Source organism: Gopherus evgoodei, chromosome 6, assembly GCF_007399415.2.
Source record: "Gopherus evgoodei ecotype Sinaloan lineage chromosome 6, rGopEvg1_v1.p, whole genome shotgun sequence".
Lineage (NCBI taxonomy): Eukaryota > Metazoa > Chordata > Testudines > Testudinidae > Gopherus > Gopherus evgoodei.
The window spans coordinates 110,034,534-110,060,084 of NC_044327.1; the positions used below are offsets into that span (position 1 = coordinate 110,034,534).

Genomic DNA, 25,551 nt, shown 5'->3' on the forward strand with positions numbered 1-25,551 from the left:
AGCAGTGCGGACATCCGAAACTGGTGCTATGTTCTATCATTAGATTTTATCAACTAGGTAACAAATGTGAACTGAAGTACTATAATAGTCTTAACATGAAGTCACAGACTCTTCGGTTGGACACTCCAGTCTTTCTTGCCACCCAGGCAAACTTAATGATAAATGTTTATTTACACCAAAGTTCACAAAATGTTCAGATTGCTCCCAGTCCCGAGAGACCAGTCACTTACCCCATGTCAGTTTCTACCCTAGATCTCACAAGAAAGACATCACTTGTAGCCAATCTTGTAGTAAACTAAGTATTTGTTAACTAGGAAAAAGAAATTGGAGAGTTAAATAAAGGTTAAAACAGGCAACATATACACACACGTGTTCTAGTCTATGGTTCGAAAAGGGGACAGAGCTGTAATAAATTGTCAGCACTGAATATCTTTTAGGGCTAACTCAGGTTGACCTTGGGGATCTCTGCTTTTGCTTCCTAGCTCCAGCCCTGTGAGAGTCCAAACAGCAAAGAGATGAAAAATTTTCTTGTCATCTATCTGTATTTTCCTCTTCCAGAACTCAAGTTGATGAGACAAGCTTCCTTGCACCTTTATGGGTGTGAGAGGTCTATTAGCCCATTTTTAAAAAATCTTGTTGCTTCACCATGGCTCACTTAGTTTTGATAATCCTCCTTGGTGGGCAAGGATACTACTGTTCCTGCCAGTTCAGAAGTTCAGAGCATGCATTTTTATAATTGTAAAGCAAAACTTATAACATGGGATAGACATTGCAAGTTAAGATTAATGCATGCAGCAACTTTACAAGCATCTTATAGAGTCTAAACACATCCTTACAAATCTAACATCTATCTTAAACACTACTAGCAAACAGATGAGCTGGTCTGGTTTCCAGCTATGAATTTCAGTGCTTAGCTGACGCCTACAGCCTTGGCAAGTCCTGGCACCTGGTCTACCAGCATCTAAGCACTAAAACACTGATCTACCTCCATGAGCTGCAGAGAAAGGAGAACAGTCCAGACATCCAGATTTGTGGGAGATGTTGAGTAACAAAAAACAACCAGAGATGTTGATTAAGCATTAGAAGGAGCTTTTTTACCTCTACATTTATTCACTCTTTCAAATCTTAAAGAAAGTAAATGTGTGAGTTATTCATACATTCTGGAAAAATGAATGCAAAATAATGTAATGCTGATTATTACTTTCAGAAGAAAGCATTGCATCAATTGATGCATTTACCATATCGGTTTCAATTCTTGGTATTTTTTAGATCCAATTGAAGAGGAAGATTCAAATGTCCTGTTTGGTTCAGTGCAGGAAATACTGAAAGCAGCTGTTATGGCAGATGCAGACATTCTCTCAGAAACATTTCAACTTTTGATCGACTCTGCCAAGGACCTCACCAGAAAATTGTGTGGTTTAGTTCCTGATGGGCTATATCTTCCTGCACCACCATTATACTGTCCACAACCAGCTTCTCTCAGTGAAGTAAGCATATTTAGTGGAAGCTGCATGAATGTTAGTTTGAACTTTCTGATTTAGTTTTTCTTCCAAAAAAACTTGAGCCAATTACTTGTGTGGCATCGTAATAACAAGAAGCCTCTTTGAAAAGCTCCTTTCAATTTTTCTTTCTACTTTGTGGAATCTCTGTTCTTGAGACAAAGAAGATAAATGTTCTGAAGAGCAGAAATTCCATGTGTAGCTCAATTCCTTTATTCTTTATATCCTCCCAAACTATTGGCCTTATTGTCATGTACTTAAACTTTACATTTCTCAGAAAGACTGCAATGATTCTCCTTTAAAAATTGAGAGAGATTATCGTCAAAAGGTGTCTGGGGTCCTTCAGCGAATTCTGCTGCTCTTCCGGGCTGCTCGTTGTTCCTGCCCCGTAGCACAGTGGTATATTGTACAACTGAAATGGGCAAGAAAAGTAATGCAAAAGGTAAATAATAAACTTGTTTAATTTTAACTCTGGGAGGGAGGGAGATCCCCCTGATCCACTCTATGGCCTTCCTAGTTTGATAGAGTCTCAATCTCAGATAGCGGCTGTCTGTATTCTTCTCATAGTTTAATCTCCAGAGGAAACTGGAGCCTAAACAGTAGGGGTCCAAGATTTTGGCCTTACAAATTACTAGTACCATTACTGGAGGTGGGAAAGAAGTGACCGTTGGGTTCCAGACCACTTGGGGCTTTAGAAATAATTATTAACACCTTATGGATTTAGATAGATTCCAAGGCCAGAAAGGACCTTTGTAATAATCTAATCTGATTTCCAGAATAACAGGCCATAGAAGTTCCCCACGATAATTGATTGGCAACTGGCTGCAAATTTTCAGCCATCTAGAGCACAAGGTACACCTGTAATAAGTCTTTTAATCTCAACTATTTAAATTTCATTGACTTACAATTAAGCCTTAAAATATAATGATGAAGGTTTTGAAACAGAGCAACTCAGGTTTTTCTTAGCTGTTTTATATAGTAGTTCTACTAAAGTTCCATCACCCTGCTAATTCACTCTGTCATCATATTAAATAAAACATTGTAGTTGTCACAGCTTGTACATTTATTAGATGAAAATATGTTCCTAAAAAAAAAAAAAGAAAAAAATTAACGTGGATTTCAAGTCCATTGCATTACAGGAAATAGAAAGCAGGTCTATGGAAATATAGTTGATTATGGCAATATTCTGTCAGTAACTTAAAGAGGCCATTCAATCCTGAAAGACTTCAGTTGATTTCATTAGGATTCTCACATACAGATGAACTGAAGAATAACATTTTTAATTAGTAAGCACTTGTAAAGGTAATTTTCTAATTTCTAAATTGTCACAAATAAAATTCTTCTAAGTTTATAACACTTTTGTTTTCTTTTCCTGCCTATAGATTCGAATGAAAGGCACTCTTCCTTCTTTAAGTTCATTTCCTGAAAGTTTGCTTCATTATTCAAAATTTAGTACAGTATTCTTTAGACCTGCATCTTCTGGAGACCATCGCTTTGATGATGTTTCTTGTAAAATAATAGGTTTGTGTATAATAACATTGAATTTGTAACTTACGGTTGAAAAATTAGAACAAGGGATGAGAGAGAAGCTGCATGTGCAAGGGAACTCTCTAGGCTTTATTTATTTTTGCATTTGGTTGAAAATATGATACGGTGTCTTCTGCAGTGCTGTCTGTTGTAACTCAAAATTTTTGCAGTTTTTGGTGTCTGACGGATATTTATATTTTGCTATAATTTTAAAATATTAGTATATTACTAAAATAAAGTTGTATCTATATATTTTTTCCAATTTATTAGAAAATGAGTTAATTCTTGTTTTTTAAAGACTAAAAATGTATTAGTAATATCTGTCCATTTATTTTATTTTTTTTAACTAAAATTATAGAAACTGAGGCATATACTGGGGCACACTGCTTTTCAGCTCTTATTCCAACTTCTGTGTTTTGTTGTGATTATTTTTGGGGACAGGAGAGATGGCCTTTTTCTCATGTTATTCAGAGAATGTACTAACTTGAAGATTAAAAAATTTCATAATGTCAAATTACTAGAACAGATCTTGTGTTAGAGACTTCTTTAAGTGTATAAAAATGTGGTGGGAGAAAATTTGGTCAAAGCTATCCGTGCTACTGAAAATCAAATGTACTATAGTATAAAGAAATCTATAGACAATAAATTGGGGGCAGATGAATGTGAAAATAATCAGAATTAGTGGTGATGTTGTTGATTCCTTCGAAGCAAGCTGATCTGTTTTAGAGCTCTCCCAATTCTTTAACACTTACAGTATCTCTCCTCAAAGATTCTAACTGATTAGGAAATTTTACTACGTGAATATAAAGATACCAAGATTTTTGTTTTCCTTGTTCTGTGTTTTGCGAAGAGACAAGAGAAATGAGAATCTGACCCTATAAAGAAGAATCTTGTTTAACTTGTGAATAGTTGATGTATTCTTTCAGCAGAATGGAAAGGCTAGATTCTCAGCCCTAATTCTTCACGTGCTTGTCCATATGTATTCCACTTCTGGTGCACATGCACTCAAGTTCCGATTCTTTTGGCCAGCAGTGTCTATTGGGGCCACACTGTGCCGTAAATGTCCACTTGCTCCCAACTTGAGGGCATAAAAAAAGGAGCAGACACAACCATCCTTCAGTTCCTTCTTACTGCCAAGGTCAAGGAGCTGGAACCCTAGTGGCTTCCACACCTCTTATACACCAAGCAGCTAATTTCTCCCTTGTATATAAATATTAGTTGGTAGTTTAGTGTTAGTTTAGTGTTGGTTAGTAGTTAGGGTTTTTTCCCCCCCTTAAAACCCCCCCCTTTTTTTTTCCTTCATATTTGGTAACTAGCCCTTATGACTGAACTGAAATCTCCTAGTTTGAAGACCTGTCCTTCTTGTGATGTGGTGATGCTGTTTAATGGCACATCAATGAGGTGCACATTCCTGATAAATGTACCATTTGCAGAGTATTCATTTATTGAATGCAAACTCAGGCACAACCCTCACCTTATGCGTGTAAGGTGTGATTCCCAGCTCCGGTAAATGTACACACGCAAGCTCTGCTTGAACTAGCATGCTAAAAATAGCAGTGTGGCTGCAGCAGCTCAGGATAGCCATCTGACTACACACCTAGTACCTCGGTCAGGGTTATATTCAGGTGACTAGCCCATGCTGTTTGTTGTCAGACGCTACCAGTGTGGTGCTCTGCTCTATTCAATGTTGAGATCAGTCGGCTGCATGCATGTGTTCCCTCTGTGTGCTGCCCCAGCTCTGCACATATAGTTGACACAGCAGACCCCGAGAAAACCCCCAGTGACCACAGACTCTTGTAAGGTATAAAGGCATCCGGGCCACGTTTATTGTCAGAGAGAAACAGTCTCCAGCTCCTCGAATCTGATATCCAAGGTGCTGCTAGCTAGTACATATGTGCTCCCTAACAACGGACCGGCTCAGTCAGTGGCAGGACTTTCCACTGCCCCCTTGGCCAGAGAAAGACACCGCCCCAGGGATGCATTCTTATATACAGGTACAAACAAGTTACACATCACTCTTGACGTATTGAGGTGCAACCCCTCTTTGTGGCAAGGTACAACCCCACTCCATAGCAAGGTGCCGCCTCTCACCTTGTGCATGTTGGTTCAAGCAAAACAACTCTATCCATCATATTACCCTTTTGGCCCTGTCATTGGGATGGGTCAGCCTGTTCCTTGTTATCTGTGTGAAATGTACAAGTATGCAAATATTCTGATATCTGGTGTCCAGTACCTTTTAGATACATCTCTTTTTGCAGCATCAGCCCTTTCCTTGCCATCTTCTGTGAGCAGGGCGTGCCTCTGGCTCACACCTTAACTTTTCTTTATGTTAGCAAAGTCTTGACCATTACTTTAGTTCAGGCCTTAGGCCTCATACCGGGCCTCTGATAAGGGTTTATGTTTCAAGGCCTCATCTTACTACACTTCTATCTATGCCGCTGCAACTACACTGCTATTTTTAGAGCACTGGAGTGAGCAGAGCTAGCACATGTACATCTACCTGAGCTGGGAATCACATCTCCCAGCTGCTGTGTAGACATAACCCTAAGAGACTGATACTACTAAAACCAAGAAAGAAGAAAGAGAACTGCTACTCTAAAGCGTGTAAGACTTGATCACCCTTTCTGGGTCCCGCTATGAAAAGGCAGAAATCTCATCCTGCCTCTTTAAAAGGTTGTTCAAGGCCCAGAATGGGTCCCACTGACACCCTCAGAAGTACTAGTAATCGTGCTTGCACAATACCCTCCCTTGGTATTGAAGTTCTAATTACCAGTACTGATGGCCTCAATTAGTCCTCCCACAGTACCATCATTCCTGGTGCTGAAAACTTCAATGGTTCTGAGCAATCTTATGATTTCAACACAATCCAAATCATCACTGTACTCTCTGGTGAAATTATCCTCCATGGTACTGATTGCAGGTAATGTTATAATACTCAGTACTTCATTGGTGCCGGTCAGGTTAGAGACTGAGACTCTTCCTGAAACCCCAGTTAACACAGTTCCACCCCTAGAAGAGGAATACTCATTCTCTTATTCAGCCTTGGAGCATCACCTAGCTGCTCTCAAAGGTCACGATCTCATGATCCTTTGTTTTAGATAATGATTCTAGTACTCATAATTTTCTTAGATCCAAAGTTACTGCTGTGATTGTCTAAATCTAAAGAAGAAGGGGGGTTGGGGGCTGGCACCAGTTTTAGACTTCATGCTGCTAAATGCCTTTATCTACCACTTCAAGATCAGGATGGGAAAGCACTGGCCTCTCTAATCTTCTCCTTGGCTTCCCATGGCTGGTTTATGGCTCTCAAGTTTTTTTATTTTCACATAACAATCCATCCATCTCACAGGTCATACCTGAGATTCCTTCCAATACTGAGAGGACTGACAGTTTAGAATTGTCAGAACGTGACTGACTATACCCCGTCTGCCTCACCCTAAATTGTTGCCAAAAATAATTTTGACTTCCATCTAAATCAAGTAATCTTCCTTTTTCCTTAACTCAGCTCCAACTAAGGGAAAGCCAGGCTGCACACCCTGGATATGCTTAGAGCACTATCATTCTATCTAGAGAGGACTAAAACTTTCAGGAATTTCCCATGATTATTTGGAACTTTTTCAGATACTATGATGAGTCAGGCAGTATCAACTGAGAAGTTATCTAACTTGATTTGCAGTTGCATCAGAATATGCTACCAATTAACAAATTTAGATCCACTGGTAAAGATTAGAGCCAGCACCATCAGTGCCTAGCCAGCTACTGTGGCTTCTTTAAGAAATGTGTCAGTTTCTGAGATCTGTAGGACGACTATGTGGGGTTCAGCACATAAGTTTACACAACATTACTCCTTTGTAGAGGCATCAAGATCTGATGTTTGATTTGGCAGACCTGTCCTAAAGTCACTGTTCAAATAAACACCAAGCATCCTCTTCTTATCCTCCAAGTCACCAGAAGTGGAATACCTATGGACAATCACTCAAACTGTAATTTACTCTGCAGTAACTGTGGTTCTTTGAAATGCATTGTTTGTATGTATTCTGCAACCTGTCCTCCTTCCCTGGTACTGCAGAGTCCTATAACTCCTGCAATTTATATTGGTAAAGGAATTGAGGGACACTTGGGCCTGTTCTGCCCTTTATGCCCTCATTTGTGGGTGTGTGAGGACACTTAGGGCATAGGCACATACCCAACAGGTGCTGCCAGTCAAAAAAAGCTGAGCTCAAGCACATGGGGCACATTCATGCTAGAAATAACTCTCCTGTGGGGCATTAAGGGGGAGTGGAGAGGGTTGGGAAGGGTATCAGAGTGATAATATACAACTAATGTGTTCTATTAGTGACTGACTATAACTGGCAGTTTTAAATTAGAGCATCCACTAGGCTGCCTTAACCTGATTCAGGGTCAGAGCTGTGATTGTAATAGCTTGAGGATCAGGTAAATGTAATTGCACCCTGATGCTTCCCTGTCCTGAATCTGTCTAAGTACAGAAAAAAATCTGTCCGAAAGTCCTATTCTAAGATGAAAAATCAAGAATTAAAACCTTTCCTCTAAGTTACTGCTACCTGTAATTTTAATTAGCAAGTTGTACCTTTACTTCACCTTTAAGTAACTTGTATTGTATTATTTCTCTGGTAGGTTGCTTCAGAGAATTATGTGCATTGTGTTGGATGCTACATGTTCGTGAAAGGTTGTCTGACAGTTGCAGACACTACCAAACTGCAAGAGAAAGTGTGGGTAATCAAAAGGTAATTATAGTGACATTACAGTAAAGGTTTACTGTAACAGCATATAGTTCTTTGGGTAATGATCCCTATGTGTATTCCAATGTGGGTGCATATGTTCTCCATGTGCCTGAGACCAGAAGGTTCTTGCTAGCGGTGTCCGTTGGTCCAAACCTGCAACCCTTTCCTCATCATAATCTGAACCGAGGGCATAAGGGGTGGTGTAGACCAACTGCCTCTCTACTAACCATGATCTGAGATGGAGCCTCTTCAGTATCTGTAGCATTATCTAGCTGCTTCTAGATCTAGCTGTAATATTATGTAAATAGTTTTTAGATAATAGTTTTAGGCCATTTTTATACTTGTGCAGTTTTTAGGGGGGGAAGGGTCTCCTCCTCCTACCCAGACATATTCTCTCCCCCACCATTGGTCCAGAGTTTGTAAAAAAGGGAATAACAAGGCCCCCATGTACAGATAGCACTGTTCATGGAATTTGAAGCCACCACTTCCTCTGAGTCAGATGTTAGGGGGAAAGACAGTGGGTCAGCCCAGAGAGAACATCCAGAGTCTCTTAGGCTCTGTCCAAATCTCCTAAAAGAGATGCACCTTGGGATCACTGGCTTAATTTCCACTAGGGCCTTTCTGGGGGTCCAGGGGACCCATACATGCAATATCCTGAATCTACACAGTCCTGCGGGTAATCCACACAAGCCTCCCCTTGCAAAGAGGATTCTGAACTTCCTTAAGAACTAATGGAGGAATAGGAAGAACTGGATCAGGCAGAACCACCAGCTCTGATGGTCCATCATTATCTCCAGATAAGGTGGTCACACCAGCCTCACCTTTACTTTCTGATGACTCTGGGCAGTTTCAAGACTTGCACAGGAGGATTGCTGACACATTCCCTGAAGGAGGTACAGGACACCCCTCATAAACTTTTGGACATTCTCCAGAGCGTTGGTCCCAGTAAGGTGGCATGTCCCATTAATGAAGCCGTCTTAAAACTGGCTGAGACTGTCTGGCAGACTTCAGTTACTTATGCCCCCGTTCTGAAAAGAATGGAGAAGAAATATTTCATGCCAACTAAAGAAGCAGAATGTTTATTTACACACCTTGCTCTTAATTCATTAGTTGTTCAAACTCTCACTGAAAGAGGCAGACAACAGCCTAGATCCACCACCTCCAATAGGGAAACTAAATGTTTAGCTCTCTTCAGGAGAGAAATAAAGTTACAGCTAACCATTCTGCATTGCAAACTGACAAGTATTAATGTCAAAATATGATTTTATTAATTGTACTAAGTTAGTGGAATTCACACTAAAAGTCCCACAAGAGGCTAGGCTCCAATTCAAAGCACTCATTGAGGAGGGTAAATTGCTAGCCAGATTGTCCCTCCAGGCCTCAGTCAATGCAGTGTGGACAGCCTCCCACTTGGTGGCAACTTCTATGATTGTATGTCTGGCCTTCTGGATCCAGTCCTCTGGATTTTACCAGAGAAGTCTAATCCATGGTGAAGGATCTGAGCTTTGAAGGAAACAATTCTTTTAGTGAAAAGACAGGAGTCATTATGTTACTTAAAGGACTCAACGGGAACACTCTGCTCGCTGAGCATCTATGCTCCAGTGCCAATGATGAAAAATCACGGATCTCAGCCTCCAAAGCAATGGTCAGCTCCTCAGTCCTTTATCATTAAAGGGGTTATGAGCCACCCAGGAAGCAACAGAGGGTGCAGAGTAGCAAGCATAACACCCCCCTCTTCCGCCTATTCCGTCATCCTTCCAGCCCCAGCATCCCACCGGAAAACACATTTTATAGGCCCTTAGAGAACTGTGAATCAATCCCTCTGCTATATCCAACATACCCAATTTGATGGCTGCCTAACCTACTTTTCACAAGCCTGACATCTTAACAGACAAATGGGTTGTGGAAATTATCACTAGTGGTTACACCATGGAATTATTTTCCCTGCCCCTTCAAGCTCCCCCTCCCCCGTCCCTCTTTAGGTACCCCCTCACAAAAGAATGGTTTGTCAAGAGTTAGATTCATTGTTGCATCTGAGGGTAATAGAACCTATACTCCTCAACAGAAGGAAAAATGACTTTACTTGAAAAGCTTCCTCACTGCTCCCCAAAAAGGAGGGTGAAGATCGATTCTGGATCTCAGATGGATGAACATTTTTATCTTAAGCTTTATGTTCAGGATGGACTATCCTCACCTCCATCCTTCATTTTTTTTAAACAAAGGCAATTGGTACACATCTCTCCATTTGAAGCACAGTTATTTGGATATAGATGTGCATCCTGCACACAGGAGATTCTTCTTTGAGTGTTTGCTCATGTCCATTCCATATTAGGTGCATGTCCTCACCACATGAACTGATGCTGGAAGTTTTTCCCTCAGCAGTATCCATAGGGAACCGGCTTTGGCACTCCCTGGAGTAGCGCCCACATGGTGTGGTATAAGGGGCATTGCCGGCTCCCCTCACCCTCAGTTCCTTCTTGCCACCAGTGATGGTGCTAGAACTTCTGCTGCTTCAGCTAATGTTTCGTTTTTTGTTCTTGTGAACTTTGAAAACCTTTAATATAGTTGTATATAGTTAGTAGTTCTAAACTTTTCATTAGTCCCCAAACAGGACTCAGTTGGCTTGGAGCGAGGTTCCCTGACTGTGGGACAGGCCCAGGTACCAGCGGTGCAAACTACATTATCGGCACCAAAACCTGTCCCCTGGCGCCATGGTATCCGTGGAACCCTTGAGGGTTCACCCAACCTTCTTGGGCTGCCCAGTCAGTGTCAGGAGCCTTGGAGAGGCCAGCGGCCTCGGTATCCCGTCCTCCTCCGGTACACAAGGCTTCAAGGAGTAGGATGCTGTGGGTCCAGGAGGACCCAGGGGAGGAAGCTTTTGGACCACCAGCGGACGTGGAGTTTCCCACAGCACCGGCACGGTCCTCATCGTTGCCGGATGAGGCTATCATGGGGGCTCCCTGACCCAGTTCCTTAGGATAATGCCAAAGCACACCAGGAACTTTTGAAGAGGGTCGCTTCTAACCTGGGGCTTCAGGCAAAGAAATCAAAGGAGCCTTTGGCCTCTGTTTGACAACCTCTGCTCCTCGACTCCTGGCAGAGTGGCTCTACCCCTTTATGAATGGGTTTCCAAGATCACTAAGGCCCTGTGCCAGATCCCCTCTCCCCTGGCCCCTATCTCTAAAAGGGCCCAACGCAAGTACTTTGTGCCAACCAAAGGGCATGAGGACTTATACTCCCACCCAGCCTCCAATTCTCTTGTGGTTGAGGCAGTTAACCAGAAGGAGAGGCAAGGTCAACCTGGGGTCACCCCCAAAGGTTTATTCATCTTTCAGCTGAGAGTGGCCAACCACCAAGCCCTCCTTGGCCGATATGACTTGAATAGTGGCAAGCCCATGGCCAAGTTCAAAGGATCACTCCCCGAGGCTTCCAAGAAGTAGTTCTGAGTGATCCTCAGTGAGGCACGACTGCAGCCAGGATGGCCCTCCAGGAGATGTCAGATGCTGCCGATGCTGCTGCCCGCACCATGGCTTCCGCTTTCTCTATGCAGTGAGCCTCTTGGCTGCTCCTCTGTGGGTTGTCCACCGAGGCCCAGCATTCATTACAGGTTCTGCCCTTCAACGGTAGGGCCCTATTTGCAGAGCAAATAGACAGCAAGTTGCATGGCCTCAAGAACTCCCGTACCACCCTGAAAACCTTGGGTCTCTACTTCCCAGCCTCAGCGCGTAAGCAGTTCAAACCGCAGCAGCCTCAGGGCCAGGGGAGCCAGCATCAGCAGGACCAGCCACATAAATGAGCCAATGGTTACAAGCGCTGCCCAAGCCACCCACCTCTACCCTCTGCCCAGTCGGGTGCGACCCATAATAAGTAGGGGGCCAAACAGTCATTTTGAGTGTGTGCCCGAGAGTGACCTACCAGAGTATTCCCTGGATCCGTATTTCCCAATGTTCTCTGACAGCCTTTCCCATTTCCTCCCGGCATGGACCACTATAACTTCGGACCACGGGGTCCTCACATAGTGGAACGGGGTTATACCCTCAGTTCCTTTCTACTCTTCCCTTCCCACCTGCCTTCCCCTCCCTCTTCAGGGACCCCTCTCACAAGAGTCTCCTTGTGCAGGAGGTAAAGGGTTTACTACAGCTGAGTGCGGTGGAAGAAGTTCCTCTTGAGTTCAAGAACAAGGGGTTCTGTTCCTGGTACTTTTTAATCCCAAAGGTGACTTTCAAAATTTTGGGCTGCATTTTGCTGTGTTATGAATTAATGGTGACTCCTACCGCACAAGATGTTGGGGGCCAATTGACGAGAGCCCAGTCTGCATTGGTAACCTCACGATATTCATAGATTCATAGACTCTAGGACTGGAAGGGACCTCGAGAGGTCATCAAGTCCAGTCCCCTGCCCTCATAGCAGGACCAAATACTGTCTAGACCATCCCTGATAGACATTTATCTAACCTACTCTTAAATATCTCCAGAGATGGAGATTCCATAACCTCCCTAGGCAATTTATTCCAGTGTTTAACTACCCTGACAGTTAGGAACTTTTTCCTAATGTCCAGCCTAAATCTCCCTTGCTGCAGTTTAAGCCCGTTGCTGCTTGTTCTATCATTAGAGGCTAAGGTGAACAAGTTTTCTTCCTCCTCCTGATGACACCCTTTTAGATACCTGAAAACTGCTATCATGTCCCTCCTCAGTCTTCTCTTTTCCAAACTAAATAAACCCAATTCTTTCAGCCTTCCTTCATAGGTCATGTTCTCCAGACCTTTAATCATTCTTGTTGCTCTTCTCTGGACCCTCTCCAATTTCTCCACATCTTTCTTGAAATGCGATGCCCAGAACTGGACACAATACTCTAGTTGAGGCCTAACCAGCGCAGAGTAGAGCGGAAGAATGACTTCTCGTGTCTTGTTTACAACACACCTGTTAATGCATCCCAGAATCACGTTTGCTTTTTTTGCAACAGTATCACACTGTTGACTCATATTTAGCTTGTGGTCCACTAAGACCCCTAGATCTCTTTCTGCCATACTCCTTCCTAGTCAGTCTCTTCCCATTCTGTATGTGTGAAACTGATTGTTCCTTCCTAAGTGGAGCACTTTGCATTTGTCTTTATTGAACTTCATCTGGTTTACCTCAGACCATTTCTCCAATTTGTCCAGATCATTTTGAATTTTGACCCTGTCCTCCAAAGCAATTGCAATCCCTCCCAGTTTGATATCGTCTGCAAACTTAATAAGCGTACTTTCTATGCCAACATCTAAGTCGTTGATGAAGATATTGAACAGAGCCGGTCCCAAAACAGACTCCTACGGAAACCCACTTGTTATACCTTTCCAGCAGGATTGGGAGCCATTAATAACTATTCTCTGAGTATGGTTATCCAGCCAGTTATGCACCCACCTTATAGTAGTCCCATCTAAATTATATTTGCCTAGTTTATCGATAAGGATATCATGCGAGACCATATCAAATGCCTTAATAAAGTCTAGGTATACCACATCCACCGCTTCTCCCTTATCCACAAGACTCATTATCCTATCAAAGAAAGCTATCAGATTGGTTTGACACGATTTGTTCTTTACAAATCCATGCTGGCTATTCCCTATCACCTTACCACCTTCCAAGTGTTTGCAGATGATTTCTTTAATTACTTGCTCCATTATCTTCCCTGGCACAGAAGTTAAACTAACTGGTCTGTAGTTTCCTGGGTTGTTTATATTTCCCTTTTTATAGATGGGCACTATATTTGCCCTTTTCCAGTCTTCTGGAATCTCTCCCGTCCCCCATGACTTTCCAAAGATAATAGCTAGAGGCTCAGATACCTCCTCTATTAACTCCTTGAGTATTCTAGGATGCATTTCATCAGGCCCTGGTAACTTGCAGGCATCTAACTTTTCTGAGTGATTTTTAACTTGCTCCATCCATGAGATGTTCCTCTCCTGGAAATCTGTAGGGTGGGGGTGTGTTCAAACTCACAGACTTGATTTTATTGTAGCGACCCTGGGCTTTTGAGCCAAAGCTTCCCTATCTCTGTTTCAATCCATAAAGCATCTCATCATCATTCAGGTTCAGTTGGTCACATTCGTGTCATCCTTTTGGGTCACATGGCTTCGTGTACTTATGTGACCTCCTTCGTGAGACTTCACCTTTGATATTTATAGGCTTGATTATGAACAGTTTATGTACCACTCAAGCACAGCTTGGGCAAAGTAGTCTCACCCCCCCCACACACACACACACAAAGTGTGGGCTTCTCTCTGCCGGTGGGAGAATCAGGAGGAAGTATGTGTGTCACTCCTCCATCCACAGAAAGACTGATTGCAGATGCCTCATTGCTAGGTTAGGGAACCCAACTGGATGAACATGGCACAAGGCACGTGAACGCCCCCCCTTGCTCCAAGAATCCACGTTACAGATAAACCTCCTGGAGCTACAGGCAGTAGATGAGGCTTGCAAATGGTTCCTCCTGTCCAAGTCATGCATGACATGATAGCATGTACAAACTACATCTACAAACAAAGAGGAGCAAAGCTCACCCCACTTTAAATAGGGGGTCAATCTCTAGAACTGATGTATTCACATCCCAGATCATCCTCTTGGCAGTACCAGCTTCAAGGTATACGCAACATGTTAGCCCACAGCTTCAGCAGGCACTTCTTGAAGAACCACAAGTGGAATCTGTGTGACTCTGCGCTGGTATTATTCAGAAGTTATTACAGCAGTGGGGGTTCCCACTTTGGAGCCTCCTTGTGCCTCAAGAGAACAAAAAATGCCCAAATGACTATTCCGGGGGGCTCAAGGTCAGGGCTTCAAATGCGCCACATTTCTAGTTTCATGATTGGGGCAAATGACACATGCCTTCCCACCCATTCTGCTTTTAGGTCAGGTTCTGAGGAAGAGTGAGCAAGAGGAAGAGAGTGTTGGTGATCCTGATTGCTCCTGGATGGTGCAGACAGTTGTGGTTTCCAAGCATTTTACAGATATCAGCATGCCTGTGCGTCCATATCCAGCTCTTATTGGACCTGTTGGCCGCAGGAGAGAGGCAAGATCAGACATCCCAATCGGGCATCTCTCCACATCACAGCCTGCTATTTGGGTGGATAACTAACCTAGAAAAGACATTCTGGGAAGCAGAACAATCCATTATTAACAATAATTAAGTCTCAGAGTGTGAGGCCAGAAGGGGCCACCAGATCTAGTCTGACCTTCTTTATATCATAGGCCACCAACACTACCCAGCATCCACACATGAAAAAACAAACCCAATAGGAAGAATTCCACAAGGAAGTGCCACACAGCAAAATGAAAAAGGTTTACTGTCTGATGCCAGCAGCGTAGATATCATCAGGATACTGGCATCCCTGTCATTTTGGACATTTTTCTCAAAGATTTCACTACTATCCTTTTGTTCCTTATGGTTGGACTTAGCAGCTAAGTGCCTGTTACCAATCACTTGATCTTCACCCTTCCTGTTACAGTACATTTTCTAAAAGTTGTCTGTGATGCTGGCAGACCAGGTGCCAGCTCATGCCAAGGCCTCAGGTCTGACTGAACACTTACAAATGCATAGCTGGAAATCAGTCTTGCTTACCTGTGTGCATTATCAAAATAGATACTAGATGTTAAGTTGATAAGAATGTGTTTAGTCTGTATGAAATGCTTATAGGATGCTGAGTTTATTGATCTTATAAGCTCTAAAGCAGTGGTTCCCAAACTTTAACAACCTGTGAACCTTCTTCACTAAAATATCAAGTCTCATGAACCCCCTCCTAAAAGTGAATATTTCCAGGGATTTCCACCTTTACTTGAATATGAAATGTAAAAGCAGTGATCTTGGAAATATAAAATTTGTTTTTATGACATGCTTATTACACACTATTTATTTATTATTATTAATCCTTACAGTATTACATTATGAAAACGGCAGCACTCTTCCAAGATCTCACTTTTGTAACTTGAATTACTTTGAATAAACCTATTGTAAGATAAGGCTGCTATGTTTCATCAAGGAGTATCAGATCTGAAACAGCATGAAGGTATTTAAGAAGCCAACTCAAAGAGTTCCTCCTACACAAGCATTCAGGTCTTGAGCAGTCCAGGCAAACAACACACATTACAACAAAGCTTAAACTTGTTTTTAAAATTATTATGAAGAACAATACTAGCTGCCTATTTAATTTTAAAAACAACAAAAATATCCATCTCCCTTTCCATTTCTTATAAGGAGTCTTGAAGTTTAAATCTCCTCAGTGTGATAGATATGTTTGCTTTGATCTGCTTAGTTCTTGGAAGGCCAGGGGCTCCGGGCTGCTGGCCCCATGCTGCCCAAAGTCTATAGGGACAGCTCTGTCCGCCATTAGGGAATTTTTTCCTGAGAACCTCCTGTAACATTTCATGAACACCCAGGGGTTCACGAGCCCCACTTTGGGAACCACTGCTCTAAAGCCTAATGTATAAACGTATACACCTCTACCCCTATGTAACGCGACCCAGTATAACACAGATTCAGATATAACGCAGTAAAGCAGCACTCTGGAAGGGTGGGGCTGCACACTCTGGCGGATAAAAGCAAGTTTCACCTATAACGCCGGTAAGATTTTTTGGCTCCCAAGGAAAGCGTTATATCAGGGTAGAGGTGTATTGAGTGTTTGCATTGTATACTTCTCACCAAACAGGAAAAGAAGCATTAATTAAGATAGCCAATTGAAGGCAAATAAGGAATTGTATAGCATCAAAGGACAGACGCCATGTTGATTGCATTGCTAACTCCCTCCAGGAAGGAGAGACCTACTCCTGAGCTTATCCCATCAGTTTGGACTCTGGGGTGGAGGGGATAAAAATACCTGACAAGGAGAAACTTTGTCTCTTTGGCTGTTTGGATTCTCATAGGGCTGAAACTGCAAAACAGAAACAGATCTCCAGGGTCAACTTGGGGATTGAGTGCTGATGATTTACTACAGTTCTGTCACTTTTTGGAACCATAGGCTGTAACTCATTTGTGTATATATGTTGTCTTTAATCTGTAAATAACTCTCTAATTTCTTTTTCCTAGTTAATAAATCCTTAGTAGCCAATCCTACTATAAGATTGGCTACAAGCGTTGTCTTTGATGTGTGTAGACGAGCGGACTTACCCCTGTGGCGCCTCCTGCTGGTGATTTCTGGGAATTAGCTCAATTCAGCTCTGGAGCGCCCTCTGCAGGCCGGTGATCTGCCTGTCATCTGGCCCCCGTGTCCTTCCCAATACCCCGTGCCCCTTTATCTGGGGTGCTACCCCCCTTGGTAGTAACCCCTTTCTCTCAGGGTCTCCCCTTCCCAGGGAACTCTCACCCACTATCCCACCTTGCCTCAATATATGGCTACTGCCAGTCATTGTCTAGCCCCGCGCCCTAGGGCAGACTGCAGTATCAGCCTACTCGTCACTGGCAAGGTTGGGTTTGGACCTGCTGCCTTGGTCTACCCCTGGGTTGCCCTCTGCAACCCCTAATATCCCTTGGCCTTCTGCTAGGCCACAGTCTGGGGCTTTCCAGGCTGGAGTTCCCTGGCTCCTCTGCCTTTCCCCAGCCCTGCTTCACTCAGGTACCCTATGTCTAGCTCTCTGCAGCCAGGCCCATCTCCCTCTATTGCTAGAGAGAGACTGTCTGGGCTCCTGGCTTCTCTGCCTTTATAGGGCCAGCTGAGTCTGTTTGAGGACTGGCCCCAGCTACAGCCACTTCCCCCAATCAGCCCAGCCTAAAAGCTGTTTTCTCTAGCTGCAGCCCCCTCCCATGCTGTTTTTAACCCTTCAGGGCAGGAGCGGGGGTCCACCCCGCTACAGTGAGAGATCTGGGTTACATATTGACTTAGTGTAAGTCTCTTGGGACTGGGAGCAACCTGAATATTTTGTGATCTTTGTTAGCAGGAGTAGATCATTTCCGTATTATAAATGAGGCCAAGATGTTCTGTGCACAAGAAAACAAAAGATAAAGTTAAAAAGATAATTTATATAAAACAGTAAATATAACTAGAGTATCTCTACTTTGTGCAAGGGGCCCTAGTGAGGCAGAAGATACTGGCTGCTTCAAAACAAAACTGATCCATTTTAGTTGCCTTCCAGTTATTTACTACAGCATCTTGTCTCAGAAAGTAGAAGTTACAAGCAACTAGGAAAGTTTGCCAAAGTATTTTCTGTTCTGGTACTACCAATCGTGCATGAATCATATACTGTATTTTTGAAGTGGTTAATACCAATCCAACTCATCCTGCAGGATTTGCTGCAGAGTGACTCAAGGCTCTCTCCAGCAGAAAGCCAAAAAATTATCTCCAAAACTATAACAGTTTTTTGGATCTTGCATGCAAGACAGTCAATGGTTTTCAGCTTGCTAGCACAAACTGCTATTTCTGGACCATTAAGCTAGCTGCTTCTAGTCTTCTCGGTATACATTGGCATGAAGGCATGAAAATTGCCAATAAGTATATAGTCTAGCTGGAATTTTTCAGATATATGTCAACTAATATTTGTCTGACCATTTCTGTTTTAGGGTTGCAAGAAGGCCGAGTATGATGCCTGTATAGTTGAGCATTGTCTCAGTGCAGTGGAATGGGCTTGTCGAATGCTCCCTTTTGCTAGGTTTATGAATGTTGAAGAACTTGTTCAAGATATAATTCTGAGTCTTGTTGGAGAATTACCACCAATCAGAAAGGTAAAAGAAGCTAAAACCACAAAAGATATTGAGAATGACAGGGTTTTGGCTTCCTTTCAAATGTTATATTTAGAGCTCTGAATAATATAAGTTTTGTTGGGAGTTTTGGTATAACTTATTTTTCCATCAAAATTAACCCTGAAACTGATATATTTTGTACAGGTGGCAGAAATTTTGGTGAAAGCATTTCCTAATTCTGAAGATGTAAGAGTTCCACTAAGGGATAAATATCATGCTCTTCAGCAGCGACTTAGACACTGTATTGTCAGAGGTAATGTACATTCTTCCTCAGGGAGTAAAAAATGGGCTCAATGACTTCATTGCTTTTAAGTTTTTCTTATGAACAGTAATACTGGTAACATTTCTATCCTTTAGATGAGACATTGAATTATTATCTTTTGTCTAGGTGGTAGCTACCGATATGGTGCTTTTGAAATGAGAATTGTAGTGTTCTTGCCAACAAATCAAGTTCAAGGGTGGGATTTTCAAAAGAGCTCAGTGTTGGTTTAACTTTTCTCCTGCTGAAGTCAATGGTAAAACTCCTATCAACTTCAGTGGGAGCAGTGTTAGCCAAACACTGAACTCTCTTTTGAAAATTCTACCAAGGTTGTTTGAGCTATCATTGAGTTAATGGTTGCTCATTTTGTGTACGTGATCATTGGGCTATCAGTATTCATCTCCTTATTTTATATTTATAAACACTTTTTCAGATATCATGAATTGAAAGGTGCTGCATAAGAACAGTAGAAGGAAAGTACTATTCCATTATTCTGGGATGTTTAAAAAAAAAAAAGCCCACAAAACTTTTTTGATATGATGGCAGAATAGTTAAATCAGTTTTTACAGTACTGCATATAAAAACTACCACTTTCAAATTTCTTTGTTGGTTGTTTTTAAGAATCGTCCTTACAAATAACAGCAAAAGATATTACTCCAGATGAAGGACCACATGCTTGCTTTATTTCATATTTAGAACTCAAGTTCAATATCCATCCTTTAAAAGTATCTAATTTAAACTTAGTGTTTTTCTTTGAGTGATGGTCCCTATGTGTATTCCACACGTGGGTACACATGTGAAGCATGCACCTTAGTTCAGAGAGTTTTAGTAAGCAGTGTTCATTGCTCCGCACATATTCAGTTGTGTTCCTTGTGCCCTGAAATGAGAGTATAAGTATAAGCAGTGCGGACTGATGCCTCTCTAGTGCCTTCTTGGTGCCTCATGGCCTAAGTTGGAATCTTCTGTCCACAACTATCATTGCTTCAATCTTTAAATATATAAATTTTAAATAATTATTAGTATTTTAGTATTTCACTCTTAGATTAATAGCCGTTGGAACTTAGTATAGTGTAGCTTAGTTAGTTCTCTTCCTGTCTTGGGGAAGTTCTCACCTGAGGACAGGGACTGTGCTCAGAGTCTTGGGTATTAAGAATTGTGCTTCATGCCCCTGCTCCTTTTGATTGAGCAATGCACACCAACATTGCCTTTACTGTCTTGGCGAAGCTTATGTCTCTGCTAAGTGTAGCATCAGCCATTCAGTCTCTCCCTGAACATGTAAGGGTCGAGAACTCAGACTTAGAAAACACCTAATGAAGAAAGTCATAAGACTCCAGTCAGATCCAGGTTGGGGAGACTCCCCTGGGCATTGGTCTCAATCAGAGGGCAGCACAACTCTATGCTCAAACTCAGGAACTAAAGCTACAATTTCCAAGATTTTTTCTGAGAATAAGGGGCACTCTCACAATCACAGACACGGATCCTCCCCTAAATTTGTCCTGAAGATAGAATATCCATCTCAGTCTCCTTCCAAGTCAGGTATATCCTAGCACATGAGCTCTAAGAACATAGGTCCCTGCAGGAGAGTATGGCATGCAGGAGTAAGGATCTGTTTGTTCCCATCTTGGTTCTGACATATAAACAAAAAAACAGGCATCCACTGCTATTACTGTCAACATCCAGAATAGACACTCTGCTATTACCAGTCTTAGACCCGCAATAGAGATTTGCCTACGGGATGGGGAGCAGCCAGATACCAGACACAATGTAGGTATGTAATACTCTAAATGCTCTTTATTGATTACAAAACAAACCTAACTCACTCCACATTTACACTCCAAACATATTATACCAGAGTCCAAAGGTCAGAATGGTCCCAATGGCCAGTCAAGATTCCTTCCAGTCATAAGATGCGTGGAGCTGGCGAAAACCACATCTGTATCCAAACAGGTCTCTGGATAAATTAACAACTCCGATTTGCAGAAATCATAGGCAACCATTTATAGTCCATTCTGTCATGTCATCAGTTCTTTGCCTTTGTTTACTAGGCTTTCTACCCACACAATTCCAGAGAGACAATCCTGGGCGGGCTGCCATGATCCAAGCATGCCATTTTCTCCAGTTCTTATACAATTTTATTTCAGTCCAGCTGGAGGTGTTTCCTTTTTTGCTGATTCTCTGTATTTTTCTCTGAACATAGCAAGATGGTTTTTGCACAAATAGTTCTAATAGTTCTTGACCTTAAGTTCTTGCTTTGGTTGCCAACTTGCAATGCACGTATTCATGTCAAGCACACGTCATTCATACCAGGCCTCAGTGACCTATAACATATTACATGGATATGTATGATATATGGATATATGAATCACAGTGTGTATATGTCTCCCAACATTCCTCCCTCTTGATTCATGATTAATGCCTTTAATTATTGTATCACTTCATAATTTTGCAAGCAATTAAATTTTATATATCACTTGCTCCAAAACTCCTTTTCGCTCTTATTTGACAGTATAAACGTAGCATGATAAGTTAACAAAATCTAATGCAAATATTATGATAATAGGATGTAGCATTAAATTTAGAAGAGCTGTGACACTGGGAGACCATCCTTTAAAAACATCATACCAATGAGAAATTGCCAATTCTTCTCCTCCTTTCCCCAATTTAAATATTTGACAATTGTTTATCAAAATGTTTATTTTCCCCAGCTGAGCAGACTTAAATAGATCTTTTGTATATTGCCTGATTTTTTTCACTTTCATCAGTCAGTTTTTCCCAAATCAGTTGTTCCCAAATCAAAGGACAATCAATATCTTTTGGTTCCCAAACAATTTCCTTTTTTTTTTAAAATAAAGGACCTCGGTAAATAATCCCATTAATGACCTGTGTTACATTACATTTACATGACTCAGTTGGGCCTTTTTCTGTCATACTTCCCTAAAATACATGTTTTTCAGTGGTTATCACAAAAATACACATGATGCCTAAATTAAACACTCTTGTGCCATTAGAGGCTAAATATTGCATGGTTTATTGTCTGCTTGAATGTTCAAATGAATGGTTCAAATCCCTTTAGGGACCTAGTTAGTTGTGAGCACACCCATTTACTTTGTCCCCACTCTTCACAATGTTTCATTAATTTTACTACTTTATAATCCCCTTCTTCTTGAATCAAGTGTGTCCCACTTATTTCTATTTGCCATAAATCTTCTTCAATAATTTTTGGCAACACCCAAGCCATTGCTGCTTTTCTTTGCTTCCCTGTGTTGTGTAACAGCATTCTGCCTTTTCACTCTCCCCTCAGAGTAGCTTGATCCCAATTAAATTCCATATATTTCTTCCATCCTGCAATTCGTTGATTCCATATATGAAGATCTTTGTACCACTCAGAAGGCCATTGCCCATTACTTAACAGATTAACCATTCTCTCTATGTATTGTATCCCAGAAGTTTGCATCTGTACACATCATATTGCTAGTACAGTTTTATTGTCAATTTCAGACTCACAAAATAGATTTACATGTAGAGACATTTTCAAGGCTTGGGCTTGTTTCAATTGGAGTTCCACACTTCCTATTCCTTATTCTGATAATGCGCCAAATTTTGTCACGTGTCTGTATAGCCCAAAATCTTACCCAAAGCTGACATTTTCCTTTGTAACCTCTCAATATCAGTATTGGTGCTGGAGCTGGAGTTTTAAACTATCTACGATATATTCCCCTATACCTCTCTTATTTCGTATAGTCCCGTCTCCCCATTGTTGTTGCCATGCTTGTAATAGAGGCAAGGCATATGGCATACACTCCGGATGTTGTGCACTTATGTTTACTTGCGCTCCTTCCAAGAGATTTTCAATAACAATGCCCGTCGGATTGCACATGTGTACCTCCCTGTCGCTGTGCTGTGCATGGGTGATATAAATAGCCCTGTGCAGTCCGACCGCCCTCAGTTCCTTCTGTGCCGCAGAGCCCAAATGTTATGCTCCGAAGCAGAAGGGAGGAGTGGGGTAGTGAAATACCCATGGGGAAAAAACGTCTCAGAGAACCTCAGTTACTGCACAAGGTTAGTAACCCTCTCTTCTTTGAATGACATCCCTATGAGTGCTTCATTGTAGGTGATTATAAAGGAGTACCCCTAGCTGGAGGGTTGGGGCTTCAGAGCGGCTGTTATTGCCTAGGATAGGACAGGAATGGTGTCTATTGAAGAATCCTGCAAGATGGCATAATGTTGGGTGAATGTATCAGAGGACGCCCATGTGGCAGCCCTGCATACATCTCTGTTATGGGAACATTACTGAGGAATGCAAGGGAGGTTGAGAGCGATCGTGTGGAGTGTGTCCTGATAGAGGCAGGTAGTTGCTTATTGTGAGGTTCATAAGACATGTATGTCACCTGCTGCTGTGAAGTCTCTCTTTAGTGTGGGGAGAATCTACCCCCACAGACGGTGTGGTGGTGTCAGGAAGCAGTCTGAGAAAGACTTAGTCTCATGCTCATGAAAGTCCACGTCAAAGATGTTGGACTCAGCTGTAAGCAAGCCTTCCAGCTTGGCTCATGAGGATTTGGTATGTTCTAAGTCTCAGAGGCATGAGAAGAAAGCCCATAAGCATTGGGCTCTGTTGGTTCCAGACCATGTTCCATTGGTACCATCATCCCCAGCTCCTCCCAAACCCTGGGAACCATCAGCACCAAGAAAGTCTGATCATCACTGACTTCAGATACTACCCTCCTTACCAACTCCAGTGACCCAGACAGGCTGAACTCCTCTCACACTGGGGAAATATGAATCTATTGGCACCCTACAGGGTATTTTTGCTCTTCTGGCTGTGGAATCCCCATCTTGATCAGGCCCCTCTGTTTCCAGGGAGATAATGTCACCTCTGAGAGAATTGACTGCTGGAAGGAGCTTATCACCTCTCTCATATATAGAATAAACATCCAGTCCAATTGCACTGCCCTAGTATCTTTCACTGCCCAAAAGTCCCACACAGGTTTAAGACCAGCCTCCACCTCATCTAACTTGAAGCCGCTGGTACCTCATGACATGAGGGCCTTTGCAACCAACTGTTAGCCTCTGCTACTGAACATATTGGGAGGCTTGGGACCTCTGCAGAGTCGATCCAATCTGCCAGGAAGTCACCCCTTACTTCCCTTCTACGGGGACACTCAGCTCTGCTCCCATATCTGACAGAGAAAAAGGAATATTATGCTCCAGATCCAGCAGCTCCATCAGAACCAGCAAGACTGCTTTGACATAACTGGACAAAGCAGTGACTTCTAAATCCCCTTTTCCTGCCAGTGACTTCAGGCAGTTCTAGAACCTTCTCCACAGAGTTGCTGCAGAGCTTCAGATCCCCTTGAGAAGATCCAGGACTCCCAGCACAAACTCCTAGACATCCTGCATGCTTTTGGATCCAACAGAACAGCTCTCCCCATTAATGAAGCCATACTGGAACCAACTAGAACAGTTTGGCACACCCCTGTACCTACCCCCAAAAGAGCGGAGAAGCATTGTGCCAGCCGAGGATGTGGAATTTTTGTTTTTTCATCCCAATCTCAATTCACTGGTAGTCCATGCTGCTTCCGAAAGTGCTAGACAACAACATCCCTGGTCTACTCCTGCTGACAGAGGGCAAACACCTAGATCTGCTGGGAAGAAAGGTCTTATCATCCAGCCTCCAGCACAGGATAGGCAATTACCAAGTACTACCAGCTAAATAAGATTTCCTTATCTATGCGAAGTTTATGTTATTTATTGACAGCCTTCTGCAACGTGACAGAGGTTTTTTCAAGTTCTGATTGGTAAGGGCAAGCTGATAGTGAGGATTGCCCTCCAATCTGCAGTCGATGCCACTGATACCTTCTCTATAGTTATGGTTACTGACGTCATCATGCACAAGGAGTCATGGCTTCATGCATCAAGGTTCCGTAGGGAGATCCAGAATACCATCGAGGACCTTCCCTTTGATGAATTGCACATTTTCAATCAGAAGACCGACAAGTCCCTCCATATCCTGAAGGATACCACCCTGCAGTCGCTCAGGATATACATGCCTGCCCCTAAGAGGAAGTTTCACTGCCCATCGGCCAAATATAAATAAACTACTCAGTAGCTCTTCCATCAGAGGCCCTATGAACCAACATGTAAGAGACAGAGGGTTCAAAAGTCCCATTTCCTTAGCTATCTGCAATAGGCTTGGCATCTCAATCCCCAAGAACATATTTTTTATGGGAGCTTGAGAGTCATGAAGCACTAAGCCCAACACCTCCCGACTCCCACACACTATTTGGGCGTCGTCTAGCACTCTTTTTCAACAGCTGGAGTGCGATAACAATAGTCACATGGTTTCTGAATGTCCTCTACTCTGGCTAGATAATAGTGTGCATCCCTACCTCCTCCAAAACCCTCATTCTCACCACTCTCATCAGAGTAGTCTCACATGAGGTGAACTCCTTACTGCAGCAAGAAGGATAGCATGGCCTTCCTTACTACCAAGAAAAGAGGGTTTTACTCAGCCTGCTTTCTTATGCCCAAAAAGAAAAGTGATTGGAGACCAATCCTCAATCTCTGCCATTTCAACTGCTTCATTCACAAATCAGATTTTGAATGGTCACGTTGGCAGTGATAATTCCATCTTTAGAAAAGGGCATGTGGTTCACAGCTCTCAATAAGGAGGACACTTGCTTTCATGTAGACATTCATCCCAGCCACAGATGCTTTCTCAGATTCATGATAGTCTCTGGCCATTTTCAGTACAGAGTACTCCCCTTCAGAAAAGCGACTGCCTCCAGAGTCTTTACCAAGATATTCTTGGTAGTAGCAGTTGTGGTCTTTC

The 25,551-nt window shown here is 42.5% G+C and overlaps 1 protein-coding gene across 5 annotated transcripts in view; it reads left to right on the top strand.

Moving 5' to 3' along the window:
• Positions 1-25,551, top strand: part of CPLANE1 (ciliogenesis and planar polarity effector 1) — a 180,158-nt gene that overhangs the window by 63,927 nt on the left and 90,680 nt on the right. For all 5 annotated transcript variants that reach the window (XM_030565920.1, XM_030565924.1, XM_030565921.1 and 2 more), the window contains 6 exons: positions 1,270-1,487; positions 1,777-1,941; positions 2,882-3,020; positions 7,659-7,768; positions 18,284-18,445; positions 18,608-18,716. In XM_030565920.1, coding sequence (XP_030421780.1) covers positions 1,270-1,487; positions 1,777-1,941; positions 2,882-3,020; positions 7,659-7,768; positions 18,284-18,445; positions 18,608-18,716 — 903 coding nt within the window. The remainder of the gene's footprint in view (positions 1-1,269; positions 1,488-1,776; positions 1,942-2,881; positions 3,021-7,658; positions 7,769-18,283; positions 18,446-18,607; positions 18,717-25,551) is intronic.